The sequence below is a fragment of the Rana temporaria genome, chromosome 1 (assembly GCF_905171775.1).
Source record: "Rana temporaria chromosome 1, aRanTem1.1, whole genome shotgun sequence".
Classification (NCBI taxonomy): domain Eukaryota; kingdom Metazoa; phylum Chordata; class Amphibia; order Anura; family Ranidae; genus Rana; species Rana temporaria.
Genome location: NC_053489.1, coordinates 628,539,717 through 628,558,747, shown reverse-complemented (window position 1 = coordinate 628,558,747; position 19,031 = coordinate 628,539,717). Strand labels below are relative to the sequence as shown.

Genomic DNA, 19,031 nt, shown 5'->3' with positions numbered 1-19,031 from the left:
TGGCCCGTGGGCCTTAGTTTGGAGACCCCTGACATATAACTTACTGCACTAAAGAATATTAACCTTTTATTGAATAAGGCTGATGTCATAGTGTATAAGGCTGATGTCATAGTGTAAAAGGCTGATGTCATAGTGTATAAAGTTGATGTCATAGTGTATAAAGTTGATGTCATAGTGTATAAAGTTGATGTCATAGTGTAAAAGGCTGATGTCATAGTGTAAAAGGCTGATGTCATAGTGTATTAGGCTGATGTCATAGTGTATTAGGCTGATGTCATAGTGTATTAGGCTGATGTCATAGTGTATTAGGCTGATGTCATAGTGTATTAGGCTGATGTCATAGTGTATAAGGCTGATGTCATAGTGTATTAGGCTGATGTCATAGTGTATTAGGCTGATGTCATAGTGTATTAGGCTGATGTCATAGTGTATTAGGCTGATGTCATAGTGTAAAAGGCTGATGTCATAGTGTAAAAGGCTGATGTCATAGTGTAAAAGGCTGATGTCATAGTGTAAAAGGCTGATGTCATAGTGTATTAGGCTGTTTTTTACAGTGACATATCTCTGTACAGATGTGGGTCATTTTACTCATACAGTTTCGAATATTATAAATAGCTTTTTCACATAATAAAATGATTGAAATGTTTACATTTTGGGATTCGCAGTGCTTTAAGACATAGTAAGTAGACATAAAAGTAGGGTATTGGTGTGATAATGTCTAGAGCTGCCTCTCTGCTATGTGCCAGCAAATTCTCAGGGTATGCAGTACAAATTGGAAGGTGCAAGGTTAGGCTGATGGCACTGTGAGATTTGGCAGTGACCGAGGGCAGTCTATCACCGAAAAACCTCGGAATATTCCAGTCTTTAACACAAACAGAAAAACAATACAATGAAGACAATTCATGCAGCAGTGGGAGAGTTACTTGTACTTGTGGTATTCCCGGTCATTCCCTGTTATGTGCCAGAAAGTTGTGCATGTAACATTACAGCAACTCGCACGCAGTGGTAATGTCAGCAGAGGTCGGCTGGTCATCAGACCGGCGGCACAGAGAATGGACCTGTCTTCACAAGGCAGAATAATTGGTCCGCTGGGACAACCCCCTTCACAGCTGCTCTGTGATGTGTGGCCGATTCTCCACAACGAACAAGCAAAGTACATTGTACTCATGTACTGGAAACACTGAGTCGTATTGTCTCTTGGTCCACGCTGGTTAAGGCTCCTACACGAAAACATGTTATGAGGTTTATGTGCCGTTCTTCAGCTCCCATTCCTAAAAATAAACACAAAAAGTATATATATATGATCACAGAGCTACAGTAGGTGTGACACACTCATTGGTCATTCAGCACCAGAGACCATTGGTGTAATGATGCCCACATACACTATATTGCCAAAAGTATTGGGACGCCTGCCTTTACACATACATAAAAAGGGGTTGTAAACCCTTGTTTTTTTCTTAAATAACAAACCTATCATACTTACCTCCACTGTGCAGTTCGTTTTGCAGAGTGGCCCCAATACTCCTCTTCTGGGGTCCCTCAGTGGCGCTGGTGGCTCCTCCCCACATCGAGTGTCCACGTTGAAGTAGGCTCTCCTAAGGTGGACACCCATGCGGCCGCGCTCCCGAGTCATGCATCTGTGTCCATTCACACAGAATGCAGGACTCAGCCCCGCCCCCCTGGCGCCGTGTCATTGGATTTAATTGATAGCAGCGGGAGCCAATGGCTGCGCTGCTATGGATCTATCCAATCAGTACACAAGACACCAGCTAGAGCTGGTGTGCTCATTCATAGACGGAAGAGGACAGCTTTCAGGTAAGTAAAACAGGGGGGCTGCAGCACTACAAGAGGTTTTTCACCTTGATGCATAGAGTGCATCAAGGTGAATAATAATGAGGGCTTACAACCCCTTGAACTTTAATGGCATCCCAGTCTTAGTCAGTACAATCCAATATTGAGTTGGCCCACCCTTTGCAGCTATAACAGATTCAACTCTTCTGGGAAGGCTGTTCACAATGCAATCACCACTGTGCGCGAGCATGCAGGAACAGGAGCATAACAATTTAATAAAAAATGTAATTCATTATATTTTTTTTTTTTACACAGTCCCTTTAAATAAAATGTTTTTATCATTATTATTGCTATCACAAGGTATGTAAACATCCCTGCCGATAACAATACAGCACGACAGGTCCTCTTTATGGAAAGATCTGGGACCTAAAAGACCCCAAATCTATCTACCCTTAAAAGCAAAAAAGATCAAAAAAATTTTTTTGGGGATCTTTTGCTTTAACCACTTCAGCCCCAGACCATTTCGCTGAAGACCAGAGCATTTTTTGCACTTTGGCACTGTCGATTTAACTGACAATTGCGCGGTCGTGCGACATGGTTCCCAAACAAAATTTACATCCTTTTTTTCCCACAAATAGAGCTTTCTTTTGGTGGTATTTGATTACCTCTGCGGTTTTTATTTTTTGCGCCATAAACAAAAATAGAGCATCAATTTTGAAAAAAAAGCAATATTTTTTACTTTTTGCTATAATAAATATCCCCAAAAAATATATCAAAAAAAATTTTTTTTTGCTCAGTTTAGGCCGATACATATTCTTCTACATATTTTTGGTAAAAAAAATCACAATAAGCGTTTATTGATTGGTTTGGGCAAAAGTTATAGCATCTACAAAATAGGGAATAGTTTTATGGCATTTTAATAAAAACATTTTTTTTTTACTAGTAATGGCGGTGATCAGCGATTTTTATCATGACTGCGACATTATAGCGGACACATCGGACACATTTTTGGGACCATCGTCATTTTTACAGCGATCAGTGTTATAAATATGCACTGATTACTGTGAAAATTACACTGGCAGTGAAGGGTTAACCACTAGGTGGTGCTGAAGGGGTTAAGTGTGACCTAGGGAGTGATTCTTACTGTTAGGGGGTGTGGCTACATGTGACACGCAACCGATCGCTGTTCCCGATCACAGAGAACAGACAATCAGTGACAGTTTCACTAGGCAGAATGGGGAGATGCATGTTTACACTTGCCTCTCCCCGTTCTGCAGCTCTGTGACCCGATCACCGGACACCGGCGGACATAGAGTCCGCACGCACGTGCCCGGAACGGCGGGAATTTTAAAGTGACATACATATACGTCACTTTGCCCAGCCATGGCATTCTGCTGACATAAATCTACAGGAGCTGGTCGGGAACCGATAAAAAAAATATGGCCTTGCTTGCATGTGGCAGGAACCAGAAGTGACGTCATGACGTCGCTCCGGTCCTCCTAGGCCATAGAGATAAGCAGAGGCCATCTTTCTTTCACTCATCTCTGTACCCAGCTGCCGCTTTTGAACTTCCCGATCTGCCAGGTAAGCGCCAAAACCACCTGAAAGCAAGAGGGGGGGGGGCTTTTATAAGTGACCCAACATCGAAAATGCCGCTCGGAGCACTTTTATCTGAAAGACTGGTGCCTGAGGGAAAAAATGATACTGGGTTATGGCATCTAGCTGCAGCCACAATCCTGGTATTTAACGTCAAAGTAATGATATATTTTCCTAGTTAGGCAGTCGGCAAGTGGTTAAATCACTCCTTTTACTTAAGCGATGGGATTTCTGGTCACAAAATATTACTCTCACCTTTGCTTTTCTTAGAACGTGTCCTCGTACCGGGGAGTTTTTTGATGCAGGTTGCCGTTTTAATGCTGAAGCACTATTTACCGGTATAGAACATTCAGCATCGCTTGTGTCACAGCTGGAGATTGGAGAGTTCTCCACCGTTCTGTGCCGGAGGCTTGGAGACTGAAGAAAAAACAAGTTGGTTCTTATATTATTGATACTTCTAGTCGAGGAAAGGTATACAAGATAAAACAGCTTTCTTTCTAATAAAACTTGTCCATGCAGTGGCCATACCTGCGGCCTTGAGGTCTCATTTTTGGGTTCAATAGCAAGACCAAGTGTGACCCCACCAGACATGGCCTTCTTCAGACTTTCCTTCACCTCGGTCAGTTCCAACTCGAGATTTACTCGTTCACCCTCCTTCAGTTTACACTCATTCTCCAGCTTCCTCATCTTTTCCTCCAGTAAGACCTGAGATTTCCTTCCTGTAGAACAAAGTTATGATGACATATTGATGGGACACGTGTTTTAGAACACTTTAATCACATTACTTCATACCAAAATAAAAACAATATTTAGAGCAAGTCTAATGTAGAGCAATGACAGATAAAAAAAAAATCAAAAAAAATCAAAAGCTGCATTACAGTTGTGTTTTACGTCACCGCGTTCTGACACGATCGTTTTTTTAACTGATGGTGTGTAGGCAAGACTGATGAAAGTCAACTTCATCGGATATCTGATGAAAAAATCCATCAGACCGTTTTCATCGGATGAACCGATCGTCTGTACAGGGCATAAGTGTACCAATATGGTTACATTTAATAAAGGTACAACATTTAGCAACATATTGCTACACTTAGGCCTCGTACACACGACCGAGGAACTCGTCGGAAAAGACGTAACGTTTTCCTCGATGAGTTCCTTGTTAGGCTAGTCGAGGAACGCGACAAGCTTTCTTTGCGTACACACTGTCAAGACAAAATCTCCTCGTTCTCAAACGCGGTGACGTACAACACATACAACGGCAGGGGAAGTTCGATTCCGCTGGCACAAACCTGGGGGCTGCTTTTGCTAATCTCATGTTACTGCGTGTTAAGTAAAAGTTTGGTAAGAGACAATTTGCACTTTTCAGTCAGTTACAGCGTGAAAAATGTGTTATCTCCATTACAAATGCTACTTTTACTCCCGTCTCATACTTTATTCTGAGCATGCGCGGGTTTCTAAGCATACACACGCTCAAGTTTCTCGTCAAAAACCAGCCCGACGAGGAACACGACGAGGAAATTGAGACTCCCGTCGAGGAAAAAGAGAACTTGTTCTCTTTTTTTCTCGTCGAGTTCCTCGACGGTTTCCTCGATGAAAAACGTATACACGACCGTTTTCCTCGGCAAAAAAGCTCTGCCACCAAGTTTCTTGATGGATTCTGTTGAGTTTCTCGGTCGTGTGTACGAGGCTTTAGAGGTGCCTCTCTTCTCTTTTATACTCTGTAGCTCCTGCTGGATTTTGCTTCCAATCCCCTTGTGGAGGCTTCCATTTGTAGATGAACATTTTATGGTTACACAACATATTACTGTACATTGCTATAATCTTTTTATATGGGCTATAAACTGAAGGACTTATGAATAAATGGTTGTGGAACAAATCATTTAAGTTTCCATTATTTCTTATGGGGAAATTTGCTTTAACATACAAGTTCTTTGGATTACAAGCATTTTTCTGGAATGTTTTATGCTCACAATCCAAGGTTTTACTGTACATATATACTAAGTGAATAACAAGCATTATTTTAAATTTGACATGGAAAAAAGTGGGCAGACCACCAATGGTTGTATCTTGACAATTGTGTTTTCACCATAACAGAACACTGTAGTGAATTGCTGCATCCCTGTATATAGAAAGAAAGAAATATCCCACATATGGGACTTTGGCTACAACACTACAAGGGTCGGATAAAATACAAAAATGTAATGAAAATTGTAAAAAAAAATCAATCACACATGTGACGATTAATAAAACACGTGGACAAAAACAAAAACATACAATTTCTTTCAGTCATGAATAAATGTTGTACATAAAGGTCTGAGAAGTTACTCTCCAATGTCCGAGAACAATCTTCGGTAACTGATGCTTTTCAGGTTCAAGACCTTCGTCAGGGGTATTTAAATAGAAGAATCTATGTTCGGCATAAGGTGAATGGTGCAGCACTTAAAACATAACATTTTTCAAGCAGAGACTTAGGCCTCTTACACACGATAGGTTAAGAGCACAATGGTCTGATGGACCGTTTTCATCGGTCCAAACCGATCGTGTGTGCGCGCCATCGGTTATTTAACCATCGGTTAAAAAAAAGCCAACTTGTTTTAAATTTAACCTATGGATTCCTAACCGATGGGAAAAAAAACGATCATTAGTAGGCACAACCATCGGTTAAAAATCCACGCATGCTCAGAATCAAGTCGACGCATGCTTGGAAGCATTGAACTTCGTTTTTTTCAGCACGTCGTTGTGTTTTACGTCACCGTGTTCTGACACGATCGTTTTTTTTAACCGATGGTGTGTAGGCGTGACGGACCATCAGTCAGCTTCATCGGTTAACCAATGAAAACGGTCAATCGGTCTGTTCTCATCGGATGGACCGATCGTGTGTACAGGGCATAAATTGTTATGCCCCGTACACACGATCACTTTTTGTTATGAAAGAAAACAAAGTTTTTCATCATGAAAAAAAACAAAGTTTTTCCAACTTCATCATAAAAAACGACGTTGCCCACACACCATTGTTTTTGAAAAATGATAACCAAAGCGCGGTGACGTACAACACGTACGACGGCACTCTAAAGGGGAAGTTCTATTCGCCTTTTAGCTGGTTACTTGTTATTAAAAGACAATTCGCGCTTTTTTGTCTGTTGCAGCGTGATGAATGTGCTTACTACATTATGAAAAGTTTTAGCTGAACGAGCGCTCCCGTCTCATAACTTGCTTCTGGGCATGCGCGGGTTTAAAACGTCGTTTTTGCCCACACACGATCATTTTTTACAACACAAAAAACGTCATTTTCAAAAATGACATAAAAAATTGAAGCATGTTCGAATTTTTTTTTGTTGTTTTTCAGAAGACGGAAAACGATGTGAAGCCCACACACGATCATTTTAAATGACGTTTTAAAAAAATATAATTTTATTTCATGCCAAAAAACGACCGTGTGTATGCGGCAGTACTGTCGGTAGTTAAGTGGTTGGAGACTTGGTCTAGCCCCAATTTCAGCCCAAAAAACTCCACGGAAAAAGCAGTGTCAGTTTAAACGCACAAATCGCGTATTCATTTTGATGGAATAAACTCAATTGCTCAAAGAGTAGTCACCCAGAACGGGCCAGGTCAGGCCTTTCCACAAACCTTTGATATGAAAGGGGAGTGTACTGGATATATATCCCTCAGTCCTTTTCCTGTAGATCATTGGAGCACGCCGTCCACTCTGGCAGTGTCTGTTCGCCCTGGCAGACAATGCGAGGGCGGATAATGTGCTCCACGGATGGTATCACTAATCAGTAATAGTGCCCCAATGGCTGGATATAGGCAAGAAAAGTTTGGAGACCACAGATTTAGAGAGAAAAAAACAGAAAAGAAAAGTCAAGCAACTAGTCCTCTGACTAGGTAATTATTACTATATATAAAGGGTTTCTCCAAGTAGAAAAGAACTTACATTTTTATGGTCCATGAAAACAGAACAGGTTAGGTGGGATGAAATCTGTATAGCCAATAGTCTAATATGACATACAGTGAGGGAAAAAGCATTTGATCCCCTGCTAATTTTGTACATTAGCCCACTGATAAAGAAATGATCAGTCTATAATTTTAATGGTAGGTTTATTTTAACAGCAAGAGACAGAAGAACAAAAATATCCAGAAAAACGCTTTTCAAAAAAGTTATAAATTGATTTGCATTTTAATGAGTGAAATACGTATTTGACCCCTCCGCAAAACATGACTTAGTACTTGGTGGCAAGACCCTTGCTGGAAATCACAGAGGTCAGACTTTTCTTGTAGTTGGCCACCAGGTTTCACACACTTATTAATGAAATAAGTTTTGATCCCCAATCAAATCAGCAAGATTTCTGGCTCCCAGGTGTCTTCTATACAGGTAACAAGCGGAGATTGGGAACACTCTTTTAGGCTGGGTTCACACTACTACACTACTGTCATCCTACTTTTCTCTGTGTTCAATGTTTCCCTATGAGAGTGTCTTGTAGCGTCCTACACAAGTCGGTCCGACTTTGAAAATGCTCCCTGTACTACTTTTGGTCCTACATTGATCCTACTTCAGGCCCATTGAATATCATTGAAGTCGGACCAAAGTAGTATCCTGTTCATGAAAGCAGGATGGATGTAGGACCAATGTAGGATAAATGTAGGACCAATGTAGCAGAGCAAAGTAGGATGAAAGTAGTGTAGTAGTGTGAACCCAGCCTTAAAGAGAGTCCTCCTAATCTTATCTTGTTACCTGTATAAAAGACACCTGTCGACAGAAGCAATCAATCAGATTCCAGTCTCTCCACCATGGCCAAAACCAAAGGGCTGTTCATGGATGTCAGGGACACGATTTTAGACCTATACAAGGCTGGAATGGGCTACAAGACCATCACCAAGCAGCTTGGTGAGAGAGTAACAACAGTTTGTGCGATTATACGCAACATGGAGGTGGAAACATTGTGCTTTGAGGGTGTTTTTCTGCTAAGTGGACAGGACAACTTCACTGCATCAAAGGGACGATGGATGGGGCCATGCACAGTCAAATCTTGGGTGAGAACCTCCTTCCCTCAGCCAGGGCATTGAAAATGGGTTGTGGATGGGTCTTCCAGCATGGCAATGCCAAAACAAACAGCCATGGCAACAACGGAGTGGCTTGAGAAGAAGCCCATTAAAGGTCCTGGAGTGGCCTACCCAGTCTCCAGACCTTAATCCCATAGAAAATATGTGTAGGGAGCTGAAGGTTCGAGTTACCAAATGTCAGCCTCAAAATCTTAATGACTTGGAGAGGAGTGGGACAAAATCTCTCCTCAGATGTGTGAAACCTGGTGACCAACTACAAGAAAAGTCTGACCTCTGTGATTTCCAACAAAGGTCTTGCCACCAATTACTAAGTCATGTTTTGCGAAGGGTTCAAATACTTATTTCACTCATTAAAATGCAAATCTTCTGGTTATTTTAATTGTTATTCTGTCTCTCACTGTTAAAATAAACCTACCATTAAAATTAAAGGCTGATCATTTCTTTGTCAGTGGGTACATTTACAAAATCAGCAGGGGAGCAAATACTTTTTCCCCTCACTGTACCATTACTGCAGTAGATTAAAATGCTACAGCCTCTATACTTATTATTACTAGACGTATTACTACTACTTATAGCATATTCTTGTCAAAGCCAAAACTTCATGGTTAACCAAACAACACTGTACCTATGTACAATCAACCATAGGATTTGTTGTTGCAGGAACAGTCTCAGAATTGTTATGTAATTTGTATTTGAAACTCAAACTTTTGGAAAGTATACAGTTATAATCCACAATAAAGTACCCTGTACATCTAGCCCTCCAGTTTTGTGATGGATAACCAGGAAATATACAGAAATAATGAATAAAACCAGAATTAAGAGTGCAATAGATTGAACATTTTTAACCAGTTTAGGGTTGGCAAGGACAGCTAATAAAAATCACCTGCATTGGCTTCGATTGCCGCCCTCGTGTCGCGTTTTTCTTTGCGGATCTGGGCTAGTCTGTTCCGAAGAGCCTCTTTCTTTTTTAGTAACTCCTCTTCCTTGAGCTGCAGTTTTTTAGCATCTGCCTCCACCCGATTCTTTCCATATTTATATTGTTCAGCATCTGGATTGTACAGAAAATATCTTGTGAGTTTTGTAATTTGCTGAGCCTGATCAATGATCATCGAAAAAAATTCAAGTACTAATTAGCAAATAATACAGTACAGTACACGCCAATATTGTATATACCTTGTCTCTAATTAATTTTAATCATAGGTGTGCATGTCAGGCCCCAAAGAAACTGTAAGATAAAATCTACTTGTCAACTGAGAGATAATGCTTATAGAATTGCTTACTGGAGGCTGTACGTTTTACAGTAGTGGTTGGGTTGGGTTTCTTTTGCTGGTTGTTGGTTATTCTGGACTTTGATAGAATTCCATTGGAAGCCGGAGGGGGTTTCTTACTCTTCAGCTGTATGGAAGAAGCAGATTTAAACAATCAATCATACATTTCATTTGTTTCTTAAAGAGGAAGCATTTTACTGCTGAACAGAAAATAATGGCAGGTAAATGCAATTACTGGTACTTATTTGACACAGATATCCATGGTGCAGAAAATTCTTTAAAAGAAACCTGTTGTGAGGGAATATGAAGGCTGACATTGCTGAACCCTGCTTATGAAATGATTAGCTGTCTGACCCAGTATACGGTGGATATGGATCAGAAGTTCTGACCTTCTATGCTGCATGCTAGTTTCAGGTCAGGGCCTAAGAAAGTATCAAAGTCAGCCAAATAGTAACCTTATAAGGGAGTTACTGTGGCTTTGATAAAGGGATCCTCCTGAAACTTGGAAAATTTGTATTTGGGTATATGTTCTGTGGCGGCAGTAATGTTGAGTAATGTTGAATGTTGGTGACATTCAGATATGATCAGGATTAGGAGTGAGTCACGTGATGCACTGCTCCTGGAAACAGCAGGAATGGGAGTGAAGGGAACTATGTATATGCAGGGGGCTGGGCAATAAACTGAACCTACTGCCTGGAGAAGGAGGGTAAGACATGAGAAAAACACAGGTTCACTTTAAAGTGGACTTGAAATCAAAAAGGTAAAGATTTAGGGCCAGATTCACGTACAGGCGCCTATCTTTAAGCGGGTGTAGCGTATCTCAGAAACGCTACGCCGCAGTAACTTAGAAAGGCGAGTACTGTATTCACAAAGAAGTTGCGCCTTTAGTTATGGCGGCGTAGCGTATATCGGGCAGGGTAAGCCCGCCTAATTCAAAATAGGCTGGTTGGGGGCATGTTCTATGCTAACTAATCGTGACCCCACGTATTTGACGTTTCTTACTAACGGCACATGCGCCGTCCATGAAAGAATCCCAGTGCGCATGCTCCAAATTACGCCGCAAATCGTCAATGCTTTAGACGTGAATGTAACTTACGCACAGCCCTATTCGCGAACGACTTACACAAACGACGTAAAACGTAAAAAATTTGACAGTGGCCCGACATCCATACTTAACATTGGCTATGCCTCATATAGCAGGGGTAACTTTACACCGGAAAAAGCCTTACGTAAACGATGTAAAAAAATGCGCCGGGCGTACTTGCGTTTGTGATTTGGCGTATCTACCTAATTTGCATATTCCTTGTGTAAATCTACGGAAGCGCCACCTAGCGGCCAGCGTAAATACGCAACTAAGATACGACGGCGTAAGAGACTTACGCCAGTTGGATCTTAGCAAAATTCCGGCGTATCTTGTTTTCTGAATACAGAAAAAAGATACGCCGGAGCATCCTAGAAGCTACGCGGCGTATCAATAGATACGCCAGCATAACTTCTTTCTGAATCTACCCCTTACTATCTCAAAGGGAAGAGCAAGACATTTTTAATCATGCCTAAGCAGTACCCTTTTGAAAAATAGCAGTGAACTTCCGGCACCTACAGTTTCATAGCTGTATATCTGCAGTTTGATAGCTACAGTGCCTTGAAAAATTATTCATACCCCCTTGAAATTTTCCACATTTTGTCATCTTGCAACCAAAAATGTAAATGTGTTTTATTGGGATTTCATGTAATAGACCAATATAAAGTGGTACATACTGTAATTGTGAAATGGAAGGAAAATGATAAATGGTTTTAATTTTTTTTTTCAAATATGTGAAAAGTGTGGCATGCATTTGTATTCAGCCCACCTGAGTCAATACTTTGTAGAACCTCCTTTTACTGCAATTACAGCTGCAAGTCTTTTTGGGGATGTCTCTACCAGCTTTGCACAGCTACAGTAGAGTGACATTTTTGGCCATTCTTCTGTGCAAAATAGCTCAAGCTTTGTCAGATTGAATGGAGAGCGTTTTTCAAGTATTGCCACATATTCTTAATTGGATTTAGGTCTGGACTTTGACTGGACCATTCTAACACATGAATATGCTTTGATATAATCTATTCCATTGTAGCTCTGGCTGTATGTTTAGGGTCGTTGTCCTGCTGGAAGGTGAACCTCTGCCCCAGTCTCAAGCCTTTTTCAGACTTTAACACTTTTTTTTCCCTAAGATTTCTCCGATTTTGGCTCCATCCATCTTGTTATGAACTCTGACCATCTTCCCTGTCCCTGCTGAAAAAAAGCATGCCCACAACATGATGCTGCCACCATCATGTTTCACGGTGGGGATGGTGTGTTCAGGGTGATGTGCAGTGTTAGTTTTCTGTCACACATAGCGTTTTTCTTTTAAGCCAAAAAGTTTAAATTTGGTCTCATCTGACCAGAGAACCTTCTTCCACATGTTTCTGTGTCCCCCACATGGATTCTCACAAACTGCAAACAGGACTTCTTATGGCTTTCTTTCACTAATGGCTTTCTTCTTGCCACTCTTCCATAAAGGCCAGATTTGTGGAGTACACAAGTAATAGTTGTCCTGTGGACAGATTCTCCCACCTGAGCTGTGGATCTCTGCAGCTCCTCCAGAGTTACCATGGGCCTCTTGGCTGCTTCTCCGAATAATGCTCTCCTTGCCCAGCCTGTCGGTTTAGGTGGACGGCCATGTCTTTGTAGATTTGCAGTTGTGCCATAGTCTTTCCATTTTCAAATGATGGATTGAACATCCATGAGATATTCAAAGTTTGGGATATTTTTTTTTTTATAGCCTAACCCTGCTTTAAACTTCTCCACAATTTTATCCCTTATCTGTCAGGTGTGTTCATGACGTGGTTTGTTCACGAAGGTACTCTAACAAACCTCTGGGGGCTTCACAGAACGGCTGTATTTATACTGAGATTAAATTACACACAGGTGGACTCTATTTACTAATTAGGTGACTTCTGAAGGCAATCGGTTCCAACAGATTTTAGTTAGGGGTATCAGAGTAAAGGGGGCTGACTACAAACGCATGCCACACTTTTCAGATGTTTGTAAAAAAACATGAAAACCATTTATCATTTTCCTGCCACTTCACAATTATGTGTCAGTTTGTGTTGGTCCATCACATAAGATTCCAATAAAATAAATGTATGTTTTTGATTGTAACATGACAAAATGTGGAAAATTTCAAGTGGTATGAATACTTTTCAAGGCGACCTTTGTTTTTATAGGTTTGCAGGGATGGAGGGGCACCAGTGGGTGCATTTGACCCAATTTTATTTTTTAAGCTGAAATCTAAGGCAGCAGAAGCTCTGAACGCTACTTACAGGAGATTTAGTCCTGGTTTACACCTATGCAGTTTGCATATTCCAGGTGCATTTTGCATTTTTCAATACACCTTTTTGATACATTGAAGTCTATGGAACCAAAAACCAGAAGAAAAGTCCCTTGCCCTTTTTACAAAATGCACAGATGTGAACGTGACTCAAAGGGAACGGCCATGTTAAATGGACTGTAGTGTGTTTCTGCAATACTAAAAAATGCACTAAAAACTGCATAGGTGTGAACCAGACCTTAAAGTGAGATGTGATTCTGCTGCTACTGTTCTCCTTGCTGGAGAGGAATCTGAACCTGAGGACCTGCAGTGCAGGAATCTCCCTGCTTCTGCTTCATTAAAGCGGAGGTCCACCGAAATATATATATATATTTTTAAAAAAGCCAGCAGCTACAAATACTGCAGCTGCTGACTTTTAAAATATGGACACTTACCTGTCCAGCGCGCCCGCGATGTCGGCACCCAAGGCCAGCACGTGCCCCGGTCCTCGGATGCAGCCGCCGCCATCTTGGGAATCAGGAAATTAAGCCTTGCGGCTTCACTTCCCGTTTCCCTATTGCGCATGCGTGAGTCGCGCTGCGCAACTGAAATGGTCCCTTCTGTCTTCTATCTCCCAGAAGACAGCGGGGGGGAGGGGGGCAGGAAGTGTCGTAGATTATTCACAGATTCTGCGGATATCTATTCCCGGAAGTGGGTGCAAATACCTGAATTATATAGGTATCTGCACCTCCTCGCCCTTGAAAGGTGCCAAATGTGACACCGGAGGGGGGTAGGGTTCTGAAAAGCGGAGGTTCACTTTATGTGTGAACCTCCGCTTTAATTGTGTGGATCTGTGATCTCCAAACTTCTCCAGCTGCTTTTATTATTTCCCCACCATTTATCAGATCACCAGTCATCAGATAGGCAATTCTGATATAGGTAAAACCTTGCCTCTACTAAGATGGCCAACCCCACGGAAAGACAGTGCAGAACAAGGCAAGCTAGTCAGTAATGGTAAAAGATGAGTTGCAGGGACCCGACAGGCAATTTTGGTGTCTAGTCCTTTGCCCTTGTCTTGTTCTTTTTGGGTAGAGTTTCCAGAGTTTAAGGGCCAGATTCACATAGAACTGCGGCGGCGTAACGTATCGTAGTTACACCGCCGCAAGTTTTCATCGCAAGTGCCTGATTCACCAAGCACTTGCAATGAAAACTTACGCCGGCGGCCTCCGGCGTAAGCCCGCGTAATTCAAAGGGGCGTGTGCCATTTAAATTAGGCGCGCTCCCGTGCTGGACCTACTGCGCATGCTACGTTTTGAAATTCCCGCCGTGCTTTGCGCGAAGTGACGTGCGTAGCGTACTTTCGTATTCCCGGACGTCTTACGCAAGAACAAAAATGTTTTACATTTCGACGCGGGAACGACGGCCATACTTTAAACAGCACATACGTGGGCTGTGTAAAGTTAGGGCAGGTAAAACGACGACTAAAATTGCGACGGTAAACTAGACTAGCGACGACGTAACGAACGTGAAAAACCGTGGTGGATCGCCGTAAGTACTAATTTGCATACCCGACGCTGGTTTACGACGATAACTCCTCCCAGCGGCGGCCGAGGTATTGCATCCTAAGATCCGACAGTGTAATTCAATTACACCTGTCGGATCTTAAGGCAAACTATGCGTAACTGATTCTATGAATCAGTCGCATAGTTAGGAAGACCCTAAAACAGAGATACGACGGCGTATCAGGAGATACGCCGTCGTATCTCTTTTGTGAATCTGGCCCTAAGTACTTTTTAAATAAAATGCCTGAAGTGCAATGTAACTGTTCTTTACAGTAAAAAGTATTTTTTGTGGATACTAAAAATGAGTGAGCAATTGAGATTTTTTTTTTCAGGTTTCACAGAGCAGGAAAAACACACACAGTTAACAAAAGACAGAGACAAAATGAAATGTTTGATTGAACGAACCATCCGATGTGAAAATTTAGCTATGGGGGATATAAATAACTACCAGAGGAAGAAACAAAGGCTAAACTAGAAGTTGTTAGGGGTCATGGAGCAGTAATGAGGTGTTTAAGGACACAATTACAAACAGCAACTAGAAAGGGGGTTTAGAAAATAAATGTTTTGCAAACAGAAGTATTGCAAATGTTGCCTTATGGATGTTGATGATTTTTCATTGGTTGTAAATGGGGCTAACAGACAGTAGTGGTTAGGGAGGATATCAGAGGAGGAACTTCATCAAGGTTGGCCAAATAACTTCAATTAATTCAATTAACATTATATATTAATGTTCATGTGACTTTACGCACAAAACTAACATTAGCAGTCTTAACATACAGTTGATACAAAAAGTCTACACACCCCTGTTTTAAAATGTCAGTTTCGGCAATGTAAAAAAATGAGACAGAGTTAAATAATTTCAGAATTTTTTCCACCTTTAATATGACCTATAAACTGTACAACTCAATTGAACAACAAACTGAATTATTTTAGGTGGAGGGAAGTAAAAAAAGAATAATATGGTTGCATAAGTGTGCACACCCTTAAACTAATACTTTACCTTTTGATTTTTTTTTTTTTTTTTACTTTTTGGATATGAGTCTATCAGCATGGCACATCTTGACTTGGGAATATTTGTTCACTCTTCTTAGCAAAAACACTCCAAATCTGTCATATTGCGAGGGTATCTTCTGTGTACAGCCCTCTTCAGATCACCCCACAGATTTCCAATGGGATTCAGGTCTGGAATCTGTCTGGGACATTCCAAAACTTGAATCTGCTTCTGGTGAAGCCATTCCTTTGTTGATTTGGATTTATGCGTTGGGTTGTTGTCATGCTGAAAGATAAAATTCCTCTTCATCTTCAGCTTTCTACCAGAAGCCAAAAGGTTTTGTGCCAATGCCGGTATTTAGAACTGTTCATAATTTCCTCTACCTTGAATAAGGCCTCTGTTGCAGCTGAAAAAACATCTTTAAAGCATGATGCTGCCACCAGAATGCTTCACGGTGGGTATGGTGTTCTTTTGGTGATGTGCAGGGTTGTTTTTGCGCCATACATACCTTGAAATTATGGCCAAAAAGTTCAACCTTGGTTTCATCAGACATAACACATTTTCCCACATGCTTTTGGGAGACTTCAAATGTGTTTTTGCAAAATAGCACAGACATATGAAGAATACGGGAGATTGTTGTCACATGTACAGATATTCCTGCAGCTCCTTTAATGTTGCTGTAGGCCTCTTGGCAGCCTCCCTGACCAGATTTATTCTCGTCTTTTCATCAATTTTGGAGGGATGTCCAGTTCTTGATAATGTCACTGTTGTGCCATATTTTCTCCATTTGATGATGACTGTCTTCACCGTGTTCCATGGTATATCTAATGCCATGGAAATTATTGTGTACCCTTCTCCTGACTGATACCTTTTAACAATGAGATCCCTCTGATGCTTTGGAAGCTCTCTGCGTACCATAACTTATGCTGTAGGCTGGGACTATGAAAATGTCAGGAAAGACCTACTAGAACAGCTGAACTTTATTTGGGGTTTATCAGAGGCACTTTAAATGATGAAAGGTGTGTACTGACTCCTATTTAGGAATGAGTTTGAGCCCTGGTTCACATCAATGCTACTTTGAAATCGGGCTACTTCAAGTAGCGCAATTTCAAAGTAGCAAGTTCAGAGCGATTTCAGGTGCTACTTGATAGACATCAGTGAGGCTTCATACACAGATGTCTATTGAAGTCGCACCTGAAATCTGCAAAAGTAGTGCAGGAACCTCTTTTGTAAATCGGTGCGGCGCCGCAAAGTCGTGACGTACCGATTGGAACAGTGCCATTGCCGCCAATAGGCTGCGATTTGTCATGCAATTTGATCTCTCAAATCACGTGACAAAATCGATCAAATGTGAACCTAGGCTGAATGTGATTGCTTCATTCTGAACACAGCTACATCCCCAGTTATAAGAGGGTGCACACACTTATGCAACCACATCATTTTATTTTTACCCCCCCCTTAAAGATTTCAGTTTGTTTTTCAATTGAGTTGTACAGTTTATAGGTCACATTAAAAGGTGGGAAAAGTGATTTATCTTCGTCTAATTTTTTTTAAATCACATAAACCTGACATTTTAACAGGGGTGTGCAGACTTTTTATGCCCACTGTACTATACATGTATGAACTAATAAATAGTGGTTGTTCTAGAACACTGAGGCTGTAAACCTTTTAATATTTTATTGTTGCCCTTGTATCTATTGGAAATTAAATGTCAATATGCTTTTGTTTTGGTTACTTTAACATCATTCACTTTGAAAGGATAAAATTCTGCATACCACTGTGATACAGTCAATGAAAGAAAATTATTGAGGTAGTCTTGCGTTTCATGAAAATTGCTTAAGGTCAGCAGTGGTGCTTAGATTCACCAGCATGGAATGTTAATCCCGTCTCTGCAAGCCCAACCACCCGGAGGGGGAGATAAAACTTGTGAAAGTAAATGGAGGGTCAATGATGATTTATTTGCTGTAGGGAAAGCAGGAGGTTTGGTGTAGCTGACAGGACTGTTTGCATGTTTTGTTAAAGGCAGATGTCCTGTATCTGTTGAGTCAGGATACAGTGTTTGATATCCAAGGACCCCGGCGTAGAGGAGATCACCCGTCGCAGGATACCGACAGCGTTGGAGCGGAGACCGAGATTTGATTACCACCGCTGGAATCTTTATTTTTTTAATTATAATAAAGGACTTTCCCAACGGTGTCTGTTTTTTTTTTACAATTGTTACACTTTCTTTGTGAAATGGTAGGGGTACAATGTACCCCATTACCAATTCACATGGGGGAAGCCGGGATCTGGGGGTCCCCTTTATTAAACGGGGTCTTCCAGATTCCGATAATCCCCCCGCCCCCAGACCCTCACAACCACCGGGCAAGGGTTGTGGGGATGAGGCCCTTGTCCCCATCAACATGGGGACATGGTGCTTTGAGGGGTCACAGACCCCCAAAGCATCCTCCCAATGTTAAAGGGCATGTGGCCTGGTACGGTTCAGGGGGGGGGGGTGCTCTCTTGTCCTCCCCTCATTCCCTGCGGCCTGCCAGGTTGCGTGCTCGAATCAAGGGTCTGGTGTGGATTTTTGTTTTGTTTCACCACAGACGTGGCTTATTCTGGAGCTTTTGTAGGACCTTTATTTTAAAACTTTACCACCTGTTGTATTGAGCCTCACCAACAGCAGGCTAAGTGGCCACTTAGCCTGCTGTTGGTGAGGCTCAATAATCATTTCCCAAAAAAAGTTTAATCCCTTGGGACAGATCAAATTTCTTTGATCCTCCCTGGGTATATGGTGTCATTCTCAGGCCCCGTACACACGAGAGGATTTATCCGCGGATACGGTCCACCGGACCGTTTCCGCGGATAAATCCTCTCGAGGATTTGCGAGGATTTTGATCCGATGGAGTGTACTCATCATCGGATCGAAATCCGCGCCGAAATTCCATCGCGATGACGTGTCGCGCCGTCGCCGCTATGATGACGCAGCGACGTGCGCGACGCTGTCATATAAGGAATTCCACGCATGCGTCGAATCATTACGACGCATGCGGGGGATTCATTCGGACGGATTGATCCGGTGAGTCTGTACAGACCAGCGGATCAATCCGTTGGGATGGATTCAAGCGGATAGATTTGAAAGCATGTCTTCAAATTTTTATCCACTGGAAATCCATCCCAGGGGATAAAAATCCGCGGAAACAGATCCGCTGGATTGTACACACCAGGGGATCTATCCGCTGGAGCCGGTCCGCGGATCAATTCCAGCGGATGGATCCTCTCGTGTGTACGGGGCCTCAGACACGCAACGGTGGCAAAGTGAAATAAAGGAAATGCTCAGAGGGTTCAAGCACCTTGAAATATTATGGTAATGGATGAAGTCCGTTTGTGGGGAAAGACTAAATATTGATCAATCGTTTTGCCAAAAACATCTTGAAATAAAAGGTGTAACTAT

General features: G+C 41.8%; 1 protein-coding gene across 2 annotated transcripts in view; it reads right to left on the bottom strand.

Annotated features, from left to right (window-relative positions):
* Positions 1-565: 565 nt before the first annotated feature.
* Positions 566-19,031, bottom strand: part of AFAP1 (actin filament associated protein 1) — a 241,582-nt gene continuing 223,116 nt past the window's right edge. For both annotated transcript variants that reach the window (XM_040335377.1, XM_040335378.1), the window contains 5 exons: positions 9,729-9,843; positions 9,332-9,496; positions 3,916-4,106; positions 3,643-3,804; positions 566-1,271 (listed from right to left, as the gene is read on the bottom strand). In XM_040335377.1, coding sequence (XP_040191311.1) covers positions 1,245-1,271; positions 3,643-3,804; positions 3,916-4,106; positions 9,332-9,496; positions 9,729-9,843 — 660 coding nt within the window. In that variant the 3' untranslated portion in view covers positions 566-1,244. The remainder of the gene's footprint in view (positions 1,272-3,642; positions 3,805-3,915; positions 4,107-9,331; positions 9,497-9,728; positions 9,844-19,031) is intronic.